The sequence below is a fragment of the Alligator sinensis genome, unplaced genomic scaffold, assembly GCF_000455745.1.
Source record: "Alligator sinensis unplaced genomic scaffold, ASM45574v1 scaffold10_1, whole genome shotgun sequence".
Classification (NCBI taxonomy): domain Eukaryota; kingdom Metazoa; phylum Chordata; order Crocodylia; family Alligatoridae; genus Alligator; species Alligator sinensis.
In genome coordinates, this window is record NW_005842169.1 from 45,637 (window position 1) to 60,225 (window position 14,589).

A 14,589-nucleotide genomic window follows, 5' to 3' on the forward strand; every position below is an offset into this window, starting at 1 on the left:
CGCTTCTCCAACTATCCTCCTTAGCTCATTGAAGTTCGCCCTTCTAAAATCTAGGGCCACAGCCTGACTGCTTGCCTTTGCCACCTTGCGCTGAATGGTGAATTCCAGCAGGCAGTGGTCACTGTCGCCCAGGGGGTCAAGCACCCGCAGCCCCCTCACCAGGTCGTCGCCCGTGGCCAAAACCAAGTCCAACAAGGCATCCCCCCTGGTGGGGCTGTGCACCTCCTGGGTTAGATGAAGGTCCTGGACTCTGTCTAAGAACCTACGGGAGCACTCAGACCTGGCTGACTGCTCCTCCCAGCAGATGTCTGGGAAGTTCAGGTCCCCCATGACTACCACATCCTTGGCCTTCGCTACCTCGGTGAGCTGACCCAAGAATTCCTGGTCAAGCTCCTCTCCTTGGTCGGGTGGTCTATAGTAAACTCCCACCGTTAGGTCCCTTTCCCCTCTTTTGCCTTGAACCCTAACCCAAAGCACTTCAGAGTGCTTCTCCCCTGACTCTTTACTAATTAGTGAGGATGTGTATTCCTCCTTGATATAGAGTGCCACTCCCCCCACTCTCTTTCCTATCCTGTCCCTCCTGTACAGCCTATAGCCCTTGACATTCACCACCCAATCATGCTTGGAGTCCCACCATGTTTCCGTAATCCCCACAATGTCCGGGCTGGTGTCAGCCAGCAGGAGGGCGAGTTCCTCCTGCTTGTTCCCCATGCTACGGGCATTAGTGTAGAGGCATTTCAGGCCTTCAGTAGATGTGTATACTGACCCCCTAGTCCCAGCATTCCCCTGGTCCCCATCTCTTACCTGTTTATCTGCTATGCTTGTCTGTCTGGGCTGGGCTGTAGTTGTGGGCGCAACTTCTTACCCAAGAAGATTTGAGTTTTAGGCCCCCTTCACCCAGAGAACCCTGTGAGTCAGATTTTGGTTTTGTCATAGTTCGGTTGGAGTCTTGTTGTAACAGTGATGGTCCAGGAAATGTATGAGGCAAGGGTTGTTTGTTTGTTTTTTGGAGATGCCTTTCATTGGACCAACTGTATATTTTGGAGAGAATTTTGACAAAAATGAAAGCTTGCCAAATGTCTCCTTCAGCTATATAGTTGGTACAGTAAAAGATGTCACAAAAACCTTTGCCTCTCTCTTTATTGTATTATTTCCGGTTTGAATTTGTTCATATTATTATAAAGTTAGATGCCTCCGTTTCCCTGACTAGCTTGTACACAGCAACAAAGAACTGAATAGCCTCTGTTGACCCCTCAGGTGGGCTTATAGAGTCATAGAAAAGTAGGGCTAGAAGGGACCTCCAGAAATCATCTAATCCAGCCCTCTGCCTGAGGCAGGACCAGCCCCATCCAAACCATCCTATACAAAACATAATCTAAACTCTAAGACTACTGTCAACCCTAACACAACACAGACCTAGCACCCTAGCCTACCACAGGTAAAGCAGAAAGTCATCGTCCTGCTTCTATGCAATGTTGTCAATACATGTTTAAGACATCCCAGGTAAAGGGCCCCAGCTACAGAAGAAGGCAAAAATCCCTATAGTCCATTCCAAGCCGACATGGGACAAAATTCCTTCCTGACCTTAAATATGGTGATCAGTCTGACCCTGAGTGGAAGGGTAAGGCCGTCTAGCAAGGAACCTCTGACTTTGGTCCCAGCAGAAGCATTGGCACACCCCAGTCAAAGACTCCAGCCTTGGCTGCAGCTAACACTGAATGCCTCTGAGGGAGGCTTAAGAACATCCTGATACATGTAGCAGAAAGGTGGGGGGAGAACCAACAAAGCACAGAGGCATGGGAAATACCAGTAGCAGAACATAGCTATGTCTAGATCATCCCCAATCAGTGGCCATCCAACCTCTTCTTGAACACCTCCAGTGATGGAGAGTCTACAACATCCCTAGGCAGTTTTTTATACTACCTCACTGTTCTAACAGTGAATACATTTTTGTGGATATACAATCTAAACTTACTTTGCTGCAACTTCACGAAAATTGTCCGTGTCCTCCTCTTCTTTATGGCAGCCCTTCAAGTCTTTGAAGATTGCTATCATGTTCCCTCTCCTCATATTACTTGCTTTCCATGTCCTTGATCATCTTTGTTGCTCACCTCTGAACCCTCTCTAACTTCTCCATAGACAACTGGTAGGGGGTGCACAGGGCCAGTGCCCCCCCGACTGCTAACACTGATGCTGTCAGCAGGGCTAGTGCCCCCCCTGACACGGCTGCTGCCATCGGCGGCTTCTGCGGATGCCCCCCCAGATTCAGCAGGCACCAGTCTCTCATGAGCTTCTCCATGTCCTTTTTAACATGTGAAGTCCAGAACTGCACACAGATGAGATCTAACCAGTGCTGAATAGAGGCACTATTTACCTCCTGCATCTGGCACCTAATGCTTCTATTGATGCATTTCAAAACTACTTTTGCCTTTTGTGCAGCTGCATTACACTGCAGACTCATACCGAGTCTGTGATCTACCAAGATTCCCAAGTTCTTTTCCATACTGCTGCCATCCAGTCAGCTGTCACCCATTTTATATTTGTTTTTTTTATTATTCCTCCTGAAGTGTGGCACCTTGCATTTGTCTGCATTGAACTTCATCCTATTAGCTCTAGCCCAACTTTACAATCTGTCAAGAACTTTCTGCATTGCACTCCCATTTTCCAGTGTGTTCACAATCTTTCCCAGTTTTGTGATGTTTGCAGACTTGCTCAAGAAGCTTTTATGCCACCAAGCATGTCAGTAATAAACACACTAAACAGCACTGAACCCTGTCAGATCTCTGTGGAACTCCACTCGAAACCTCCTGCTACTCTGATATGGATCCATTAATAATTACCCTTTGCTTGTGGCTATTGAGCCAATTATCTATCCACCTTGTAGTAGTTTTACCTACCCCACATTTCTCCAATTTGTTTGAGAAGGATGTATGAGACCTTGTCAAAAGTCTTGCTGAAGTCCAGATACACCATATTCACAGCATTCCCCTCATCCACCCAAGATGTTACTTTGTCAAAGGAGGAGATCAATTTTGTTTCACATGATTTTGCTTGTGATCAGTCCTTCCTCCTCCAGACGCTTGCAAATGGCCATGCTTAAGATATGCCCCAGTAATTTCCCAGGTATTGAGGTGAGGCTAACCAGTCTGTAGTTTCCCAGGTCCTCCTTCTTGCCTTTCTTGAAGAGGGGCACTACGCTGGCACTTTTCCAGTCCTCTGGTACCTGATCTATCTCCTACAACTTCATGAAGATGATTGCCAAGGGCTCCAAGATCTCCTCTACCAGTTCCTTTAGTATCCTGGGATGAAATACATTCAGCCCTGCAGATTTGAATGACAAACATTTCTTGACAGAGGACACCCAAGGGTCTCAAGTGAAAGAGATAGATTAGTATGAAACAATGGAGCTATGGAGGGGAAGATCTGAAAAGAATGGTGTTAGCGTGAGAGTAGGAAGACTAGGAAGCAAACAGCTGAGCTAACTTTGTGATGCATGTGGCTTTGCAGGCTGAATAGGGAACACAGGAAATGTTCAAATTTGAGGGAGGTATGGATTTTGTCTTGTTCTACTGCTATTGCCCAACAACAGTTTTTTGTTGAAGAGGAGCTGTATGCTTTACTGAATGGAGCTTTCAGGTGCATCCCTTTCCTCTTTAAAAAGGTAAAACCTCTATCCCAGATCAGGGACTGAATGGTCAGGTTTCACAGGCAGAAGGATCCAGGGGCTCAACTCAATCTAGAATTCATGCCTTGGCAAGTTCAATGGTTACTTGGCGAGTCCCAACCAAGCACTTCCTTGGGGGAATTGGTTATATCCTGTGGCTCCTACTGTCCAGGAACCACAGGATGCAAGTAAACTACATCCACTTCCACAAGCCACATGCTCTGTATTTCCTAGAACACCTTCCAGTTGAAGCTAGCCAACATACAGCCAGGAGGAAAGCAAGTTCAGTGATGTGGATGCTGCCTTGGAAGCAAAGGGGCATCTCTGAGCTCTAGCCTGGACTCCCGTTCCCACCACGTCAAAAAACCATCCCAACAAATATAAAATGCAAGGTGCAGTACGCCAGCTTCAAGAAGGAGGCTGTAGAGGGGTTTGAAAAATGCTAAGAATATGGTCTGGTGTTTAAGAGCACTTTGGTAGGATACAGGTTCAAACACCCTTTGGAAAAGAGGGATTAAAACTTGGGTCTCCCTTCCAACTTCTGCAACAAATGAAGTAGGGCCCTGTACATGTCAATCTCCTTTATTATGCAGCCTTGATTCATCCCTGCAGAAGGTTTAACCCATGCCCTACACAAAGCAGAGGTATTGTGAAATATGGTATGTGATATGTATGTCATGGGATTGTATCACAATACGTATAAGGAGGCTAAATTAAGTTAGAAAACCAATGAGCTCTGGCACTAGCTAAGGTTTGACTGCTTAACTTTGCAGTCTTAATGTCTGTTAATGTAGCAGGGGATGGGGGGAGAGGGGGAGGCAGGACTGTGTATAATTTCCTAAATTTATTTAAAAACAAAATGAAAACAAAACAAAACAAAACCCAAACCTAGGAATTCCATCAGGTGGTATCACAATGATATCCACATGGCTCATCAATAGAACAGCCTACAGATCTATTGTATAGACCTCTAGTACTGTAGCCAACTGAGTAACTGATAGCAGTAAAGGGTTCACTCAGTCTCTTTACCTATCAAGTCCTAGTCTCAGCCTCTCCAAACTATAAGTCCCAGTTTCCTCACCTCTGATACTAGTAATCATTTGTCACTCTCCCCAACACTAGCTTCCATTTGCTCATGTTCCCTGCCCCTTCTGGCTCCCAGTCACAATCATCCTCCCTGCACACCTCAGGAAACCTCAATGTAGTCAGCTCCACATTCCCATATCCTTCTTGAGCCTAGTTCTATCCACTGTGTGGTCCTACACCAGATGTCACATCCTCTACCTTACTTCCTTCATCCCACCCATCAGCTTAGCTAACCAGTCCCAATTTCCTCCACTGTCCCAGATCCTTCCTTCCCTTTCCTGGTTTCTGCTGCCCCTCCAACTTCTTTTCCTAATCTACTTCTACTTTCTTTGCCCTTTCTCTGCAGGTCTAATCCTTCTGCATTGGAATCAGGAGCCACATTCTTCCTCCATGCTGCCAGAGTACACAAGCGGGGTCCCTGAGTGCACAAGAGAAATAGGCTTTCTGCCATCAGTTCAGGCATCCAGCCTCAACCGAACAGCACTCCTGAGTCCTGAGCTGCTGTTCCAGGGAAATCCCTGCTTGGGTCCCAGGCTGAAGCATATTCAATGCCATCAGAATCTTTGAGGAATTTAGGTGTGAAAATCTAAGAAGCTGCTACTGTGAACTGAGATTTTCTAAGGATTTATAATTTGGCAGATTTTCAAAGGGGAGAAAAGGCACATTCTTGACCCAGAAACTATTCCGTAAGGAAGTTCAAATGCCTGCATTAAAGCCCGGGGTGCTACCAAAAAAAAGGTCATAAGAATTTTTTTTAATGGGCAAACCAATATTTTTTACTAGCCTTAATCTTGCAAACCAAACCAAAAAACAAAAAACGGTTTTGGCTGAATTTCTGTAATAAATAAGTAAATAAATAAAAAAGGAGGTGGGGGAGGGAGGAGTGGGGAGGTCACCTAGAGGCAGGTAGCCAGCAAAGAAATTTGGTTTAAATGTTCAAAGTTTGGAAAAGTTATAACCAAATGAAATAGGTTGTTTAATAGGAAGTGTCAAGCAACCATAACAGATAGTGCTCTCCACCCCGACTACACATACACAATTTGAATGCAACTCAGTAAATATGTACTGATAAAATTTAAAACAACCCTTATTTTGTATTTAAAGAGACACAATCAACTTGTAGTGTAATATTTCCACCCCAAAAAGTCCATTCAAAGTATCCTATGGTCCAGAGACAACACATGGGGAGGGCACAGGGGTGGGGAACATGCTCCCCCCCACAATTTCTGCATCAATGGCAGGTTGTGGGGCTGCAACCTGGCAGGAGCCAGAGCCTGGCAGCAGTGGAGGAGGTAATGACAGCGCAGATTTGTGTGTCCCCCACTGTCAACACTTATGCATCATCTATGCTATGGTCCTCAGCCTATGTCTAATTCTCTTTGCCACCTTTGGTAGTTTTTTCCAATGTGATTGTTTGGTTTTAAAAAATATTTCCCCTTCAGTCTGCAGTGTTAAGAAGCCACACAAACACACAGGAACCTGATCCTGCAAAGTTTCCTCTTTTTCTTTTGTTCATTCTTTTTGTGCATTCGATAGATTTTTGGCTCCAATTCAGAAAAACACTTAAGCATAGGCTTAAATCCCACTGAATTCAATGAAAGCAGTGATATGCCTGAATTTAAGCATAGGCACAAATGTTTGCAGGATTGGGTCCCTGGTGATCATAAATGCTGATATTGACAATTCACAAAAGCCCCCATTCAGGAAAGAATAAGTGCAACTCCACATTCACTGCTTTGCTGAATCAGGGCCAAAGAGTATCATGTGTACAAAGCAAACAAAATGGAAAAATAAATGATTTTTCTATTCTTCATTAAAATAATCTTGGGTATTAATTGCAACAATAGTGGGCAAGATAGTCTTAGCTAGAAATGTGATTTTAAGTAGAAAAAATTGCTAGAGGATTTTTTTCCTTGTGGATATGTTCCTTTAAGTGTGGTAAATGTACGTTGTAAATGTCATAGAACCAAGAATTGAAACAGTTCACTGTACATTCCTGGAAATAAACTTCAAAGCACATCTGGTTTACATTTAACTAGTTATGTCACTGGAAACACAATCTAAACCACAGAGCTTGTTGTAAAAATTTCAACTTTCACAGACTCTCAAGGCTTAAAAAGTAAAATAAAATAAGATTAAAAACCTGAAAATGGGTTTTCTTGCATCTTCATTTTGAGTAAACAACAACACAGGAGTCTATGATGAATGTTGACACTTAATTTAAATTAAAAATACATTTTTGAATAGCAATCATCTAATGTCAATGCATGGTAGAAAGTTACTAGCTAAAGCAAAATTTTACAGCTAGTGTGCTAGAGCTCCAAACTGAATTGCTAAGTATTTCTTTGAAAACAGAATTGGAAAGCAAAAAAAAAAGAGAAACAGGAAGTTTATTCTTCAAATAGGCAAGCTATTCAATGTTAGAAAATATGTAGGATTTTATAGTTGTATAGACAGCTTTATGCCAAACCATTTCTGGATCATTTTTGCCTGATCAGCTAAATCTAAACTTTAGTCTAACTCCTGGATTCTAGATGGATACAACAGATACTTCAGATATTATGTGTGTATGTTACGTATACAAAACAATATTAACGATAGCTGACAGGATTCTGCTCCCAACACTGTAAAGAGAATCCATGGTTGAAATGTCTTTTATGAAACGTCTTTTAAAATAATTATGCTCAGAATGACTTATACAATCTTAAGTTTTGGGTAACAATGTACTAAACCAATTTCATTAAGGTAGAAAATGGGTAGGATTTTCTTTATAAAAAATAACCGAGGAACTGCTTTACTATTTATGATTGATCCGTTTCTAAAGATATATATTCTATTCTATTCTTTAAAAATAGCACTGCTGTTATAGTAGCAGTAAATACTGTGCCACAGGTTATACAAATACTCTTTGTTTACAGTTAAGGCCAGTACAGCACACGAATGGGAGTGAATGAACCCCAGTAAGATGCACAAAGGCAGCACGGTCACTGCTACTCTCCATAAGAGGTATGGGGAGGGTACGATGTTCTTCCTTTAGCAGTTAGCCAGCCATTGTAGCTGCTATGAACAGAGAAGATGTTTCTCTTGCTCTAGCTGCTTCTGGGATACCATATATCATTAGCGTCATTCAGTGTTTCACTTAAGGAGGTGGAAAAATGACAATTATTGTCAGCCCGATGATATACAGTGCTCTTGGGGACATACAAAAAAGTTTTCTTAGGAATGTGCAAAGTCACAGTAAGGTAAACAATGAATTTAATTTATTCATTAGAATCCCCAAAACAAATTTTAAAAAACCCCTACCCTTAATCTGTGATACCATCAAAGAATCCTAGATAATCATTTAAATAAATTTTCTTTTACTGGCAGTGTGTAGTGTAATTTTTCTTTTACTGGCAGTTTACATAACACCTAACTATGTGGGCTTCCATTTTATCCATTTTTTTTCTCCTGGCCCTTGTCAACTCTAATTATCAACTATCTCTGTAGATCCTAGGCACCTATTGTATTGAGAAGTCACTCCAAGAAAGTCAAGAAAAAATGGTTAGAGGCATTGCTGTATAAATAAAATCATATTTGCTTTTAAACTTCTAAGGCATGAATTCTTGAAAATGTAACCCAAATTTTATTTTGACAACAAAGAGCCTAAGCTAAGGTTTTGTTTTGAACCCTGTTAGTGATACATTATATTGTTCAATTATGTTCTTAGAGTCAATATCAATATAGGAAGGAGATGTCCTTATAATTATACTACTCTAATTTTTTATGATTCTATGATTTAAGCTCAGTTGTTTGTGTTCTGGCATCTTGTTCAACAGTGTTAACATATTTATGGTCAAAGTTATGCTTTGAAATTAAGTATCGAAATGAACAGTGCAAACGTAACATCTCTGTGAGTAACATTATTTCAGATTGTTGGTTTGCAGCAGGCTCCCCAACATACTATGACATTAAAATACAAGCCGAGGAAACCATTTTCCCAGCTAAAAACAATAGCTAAAATTCATGAATAAAGGTTAGGAGTACACAATGCATAGACAATGGGGCAGCAATAGAAATCCAAAAGTATAATGTATAAGAAAGATTCTATTCTTTAAAAATTCTATTGGATCTGTAATGTAAAAAAAAAAAGACAGGATCTCAGTTTTTAAAGGTTGCATCTGAAAGACTGCCATATATTAACTTCACTTAACACAATTCCCATTGATTGGAACAGAAGGAAAAGGGTTTACGTTGATCCTGACAGAATTTGAACTACTGATTCATGAAAGCTGAAGTATTAAAAAGCTAAAGCTTACAACTTCTAAGTGTTTGCTCTAACAAGGGCATTGTATTGTGTAGACTTGCTTAGCATGATAATACCGAGTCTCATAAAATGATAATACTGAGCCAAAAGAAAAGAATTATTAAAACTGTATTGTTCCTGAATATTATAAATAATTTCCTTGGAAACAGAACAAGACTGAAAACTCCATGCACTTCAACCTCATTTGCTGTCCTAGTCCCCCTCCCCCACCATAAAAGTAACTTTAGAAGCAAAAATGTCTCATTAATTTGTGTTTATTTTTCATTGATATGCCATCTGTATCATTTAGGTCCACAATACAACAACAACTTTACAAATATTCATGTTTTGCTGCAAGAAAAGAAATAGCTTAATATTAATGTGCAGTAAGGTCCAGGACATTTTGCTGCTGACCTCAAAAGTACCAAGAATCAGTCAAGATAAATTGTTTTAAGCTTTCTAACAAGCTCTCACAATCCTATTCATGGTCAGAGGGAGATGAGGGATATCAAACTTTTTTGACAAAAAAATAGATTAGTAGACCTGGTCCATAAACTTAGGGTCTGCATAGGAACAGATCCCAAGTTCTTTTAATTTCACTTCAAACTGTTTTCTTAACAAAACTTACCGTCACATAGAAAATGAACTGGCTTTATTGGTTGAAATCCAATGTCATAGTCCATTATACTAATGTACCATAATACATAAGATATATCATATAACTTATGCTACAATTTAGTCCTTTCCTCCCGGGTAACTTTTGGCACTGTTTCTGAGTCTTTTCTGACTATCTAACAAACTCCAACTGTGATAAGCCCAACACAATCTGAATGCTTGTATTGGAAGTTTTCTTACCTTCACATGTGTCAGTCTCAGTGCTGAATACATAACCCTTTGGACAAGTGCAGCTGTAGCTTCCAGGTGTGTTTCGACACAGCCCATTGTCACACAACAGTCTGTTCACTGAACATTCATCAATGTCTAAAAAATGTCAGAGAGACATATTAATGAAAACAAAGGTCATAGAACAATTTTCCACAATATTTTACCCACATAGTCCTTCACCTGTACCTTCACAAGAAGCAATCAGGTCTGCCTGATACTTAGCTTTCTGCGTCTGAACATGGAAAAGTGCCAATTCTTGGCTTCAAGAGGTTAATCTCTTACCCTAAATCCTATTTTATATTTATCACATTAGTTTTTCAATAAAATAGTATATTCTAAAATAGTTATCATTAGAACGTAATAGCTTTGGGATCTCTATGAAAAATGTCACGACTATTTCAATGATATCTGCCTGTCTGGCCAGAAGCAGTGATATTAACTACGTGCACAGCACTTACCTTATCGCCTGCATGCATATTTGCTATCAGCAAAGGTACGGGAGGGAACATCTACACCGGGGTGGGCAATCCGAGGTAGGGATGCCATAAGTGACATGAGTAGCCTGCATGTGTAGTATATGGCAGGTTGGGGATGGGAAAGGCAGCACAGCAGCAGACAGGACAGGAAGAAGAAAGCAAAGCAGCATATGAGGCAGAGAGCACATGGAAGTAAGCAGAATATCAAGCAGGGAACTACTGAACTTTAATTAATTTAGACATAATGAAAACCTTCTGCAGATATACATTAACAAAAAGTAATGCTCTATTGCTAAATTGCTTTTATTTAACAATATAAAGTCTTCTCCCTCCCCCTTCCTCCCCCCAGCCCCTCCAGGTTCCAACTTTCCTCCCAAAAACTTCATCCTCACAAGATTCTTGCGAGGAATGAAAGGACTGTCCTCTCCATTTTAAAGATGAGGCTAAAAACAAAAGAGAAATCAAGCTTTTAATTTAGATTTCAGAAATATTAATGAGCAGATCACTGGAAATGTCAAGTGGCTTTGGAGCAGGTGCTAAATAAGCTACCAAGGCTCATGGGGGAACTTTATATCAGAAGTATACTAAAAATTCAGCTTTCCTGCACTGTAGTCCAATGCCTGAACAAGACCATCCATCCACTCATACAGTGTATGTGCACATACACACATATAACCCCTCCCCACCTCACCACAAACACACAGAGCACTTACATAAAATGTGACTGGATAAATATAGCATATCACTATACAATCCATTTGGAAAAGGAAAATTATGTGTAGAATATGAAAAAATGCCATTTGACATTGTTTTGTATTAATGTAAGTCCTGCCAAGGAATCAGAGATGCAAAGAAAATCTCCAGTTAGTGCAATCTTACTTCACATCACTCTGTAGGAATGTTTGGAATTAAAATTATACTACACTTAAAAGTCCAGGTTTCCCACTACCAAAAATGCTGAGGTTTTGTTAAACACAAAGACCAATGACAGGTCAGTGAAACTTGAGGTGTCGAGAGCAATTTTTAACAATACTAAACAGGTCACATGGTAGAATGGTACTTAATCATTTTCTGAAGCATTCTGACAACCTCATTGGTTATTTACACACAGAGTTTTCTGTTCTTTTTGCTATTTTTGTATTTAAACTAATACTCTACAAACTATATTATTTATGCATTTCTGATTTTTTATATAAAAATAACCAAAGCAAATGACTGAATTCTGTATACTGAAATGGATGATAAAAATAACTAAGACAGAGAACTGTATAATAATAGGCCTTCTGTATATAGTATATTTATAAAAATATTTTAAAATAGTACAGTCTGGTAACAGCACAAATCATGCAAATAGTTTGACAGAAACCATTTAATAATGCCTCTTAAATGAAATATTTGTGAAATGAAAGATTTGGATATGCCAACAAGCTGGGAGATGGTGTGAACAAAAGATAATTGAACTTGACCTTTCTGTCCAACTGCAGACACATCTACATGTGCAATTAATGCAATTTAGGCTTACTGTGCAGTAAAAAGGTACAGTAAACTTGCCCCAGGTACACATCTACATGTGCACCCTGTGGGCAAGTCTACATGTGCAATAATGTGCCCTAAGTACAGTGCATTAAGTTTAGTACCTGTAATAATAATGTGAGGGGAAGAGAATGGGGCAGGAGAAAAGTCCTGAGAAACTTGACCAAGAAGTACTTACCTCTGTTACTGAGAGAAGTCAAACTGGAGCAGTGAGCATGCTACTGCGTTTTCATAGCATGTGCTCCCTCCGTATTGGCAGAGGGAGCACAAGGACTGGTATTTCTGGCCCTGGAGAGAGGCAGCCAGGAGAGGACTGCAGCTCGCAGAGCAGAGGGACACGAGGTATTCTCCATTTACAGCATCCCGTAGACAATCGCGGAGGAAGCAAGCCAGCCCACTGGCCAAGGTGGTCAGAGGACCACCAAAAGAACCCAGGATGTGCCACACTGAGGAGCTGCTCCAAGACAGCCAGGCAAAGACTAAAGTGGCAGATACAGGAATCGGAACTGAGGGAGAATGGGAGAGCAGCTGGCACATGTGGGTCTGTGAATTTAAAGGGGCAATGAGCCTTTGATTTTTCTCTCTCTTCCTTTGTTTCTTTTTGTTTTGGGAGGAGTTGTGTTCCCTTCTCGAAGTGCTGGGAAGGCAGCAGGAGGGAAAGATCCTTTCCCTCTGAAAGCACTGATCCAGAACCTGAGGAGCTAAGGCAGGGTAGGAATCCCAGTAAAACTGATTTCAAGCTGACTGACCCCAAAACAGGGGAGGTATTAATTTCGTTTGATTGCCCCATGAACACTTGAAGGACTGAGGTGATTTCATTGACCCAGGAACCAGCAAGGAATTGATTTCTTACTTTTTTCAGATTTATTGATGGTCTTTTTGTGGGCTGATTTAATTTGATTGACCCAGGAGCCTGAGATGAACTGATTCTGATGGATTGTCCAATAACCTTGAATACACCGATTGGGATTAATTAGCCTGGGAAATGAGGATGAATTTGGTGAGGTAGATGTCTCTCAAACTCTAAACAGGCTTATTAATTTATGGGCCTTGGAGCCTGTAATGAATTTATTTAAGGATGGACTCAGAAATCTCGAATGAAGGAGCTTAACACATAAACCTTATTTAGTGAACAGCAAGTAACAGCCAGCAGCATCTTCAGCCATGTGGTGGCTCAGGACTGCAGCCCGACCTGCCACCCAACCCCCAAAACCTCGGTGCCCATTCCAATCTGGTCCAGAAGGGACCTGGATCAGGAAGTGCTCAACACTTACTGGAACAGGAACCTGTATTGGAACTGCGTGTGGAGCAGCCGCATCGCTTTATGAGCTTGCTATAGGCTTGTATGGGCAGTGCACAGCTGATGACATCAGCCAAATGCGCCACTGCAAGAGATTTAAATGGCACCAGGAGTGCCAGAGAGGAAGTCAGGAGGGAAGCTGGCTCTGGGCAGCTAAGGTCCCGGAGCAGGAGCCAGGAGTGTCGGGGAGGGCAGACCCCAATGGGGGTCTATTTTGATGAAATAAGAAAGAAAAGGGCTCGCTATAGAATAGGGAAAGTTAGAGGACGCCAGAGTCAGAGAGCATTATGACAAGAGAATTTTGTTTTGAGTTTCAATATTTTTCTTTATTTATTATACAATTGAAAAAGAAGAGAAACAATAGCCAAGGATTAGGCTAGCTAAAGGGACACGGTGATCCTAACAGGTTTGCTAGGAGAAGAAGTACCATCCTGATTAGTGGGATTAATCCTGAGAACACCACAGGGACTAGGACGAAGTATCTGGCAGTCTGTGTCAGTGGTTGGAGATCACGAAACACTGTCAGCAGTGGTTGGTGAGTGGCTGGGTGTAGGGGAGGTGGAACCCCATGTCAGCTTTGGTGGTACCGTGAGTAAAACCCGGACAGGCACCTATATGATTTCACACTGAACCTCTACTTTATATCTTACACCAAGACGTGGCAGGAGAGACAGGGATAGTGCTTCACCTGGGAGGTTTTCTTTCTTTAAATCCTGGTGAGGTTTGAAGTGTGACAAGCCAATACAAGATCCAGGCCCAGACATGTGTCATCCTGGACATGGTTAGGTTGGGGTGTAAGGGAAGGAGGAGCCTCATGAAGAAAGCCCATCACAGAGACCTATCCCAGCCTCTCTCCAACTCCCAAGGTTTCAAATAAACAAACCCATACATCAAGGCATGGTGGGAGAAAGAAAGACATCAGAGCTTTATAGTGACAGGACCATCTGGTTCTCCCCATGGCTTAGTCCAGTAAAGCATCAGGCAAACAGGGATGCCAGCCTTATAGCACACACACCTGATAAACAGGTAGTAACTTAAACACACCATAATCAGTGCTACTACACAGTAGCGTCAGCGCACATCTTTTAAGTGACACTAATGTGCAGTAGACTAATTCTACTGTGCATTAGCACATTAGCACAGTTTTGCCATGATGCACTAATGTGCAGTAGAATTAGTCTACTGTGCTTTTAATATCTTGCATAGATGTGGCCTGCTGAGGGCAGATTTACTCCTTAAGAGAGTAGGCAGATCCAGGCTTGCTTCTCCCCTGCTACACCTCCCTGCAGGAGCCAAGGGAAGCGGCAGGCTCTGACCACAACTGCCTGGGTGCCAGGGGACAGGCTCAGCCTGGCAGCAA

At 41.7% G+C, this 14,589-nt stretch overlaps 1 protein-coding gene across 1 annotated transcript in view; it reads right to left on the minus strand.

Annotated features, from left to right (window-relative positions):
- The window catches only part of LOC102384441 (fibrillin-2-like), a 231,092-nt gene that overhangs the window by 40,679 nt on the left and 175,824 nt on the right, over positions 1 to 14,589 (minus strand). The window contains exon 18 of the mRNA XM_025206706.1: positions 9,891 to 10,016. Within this exon, the coding sequence (XP_025062491.1) occupies positions 9,891 to 10,016 (126 nt within the window). The remainder of the gene's footprint in view (positions 1 to 9,890; positions 10,017 to 14,589) is intronic.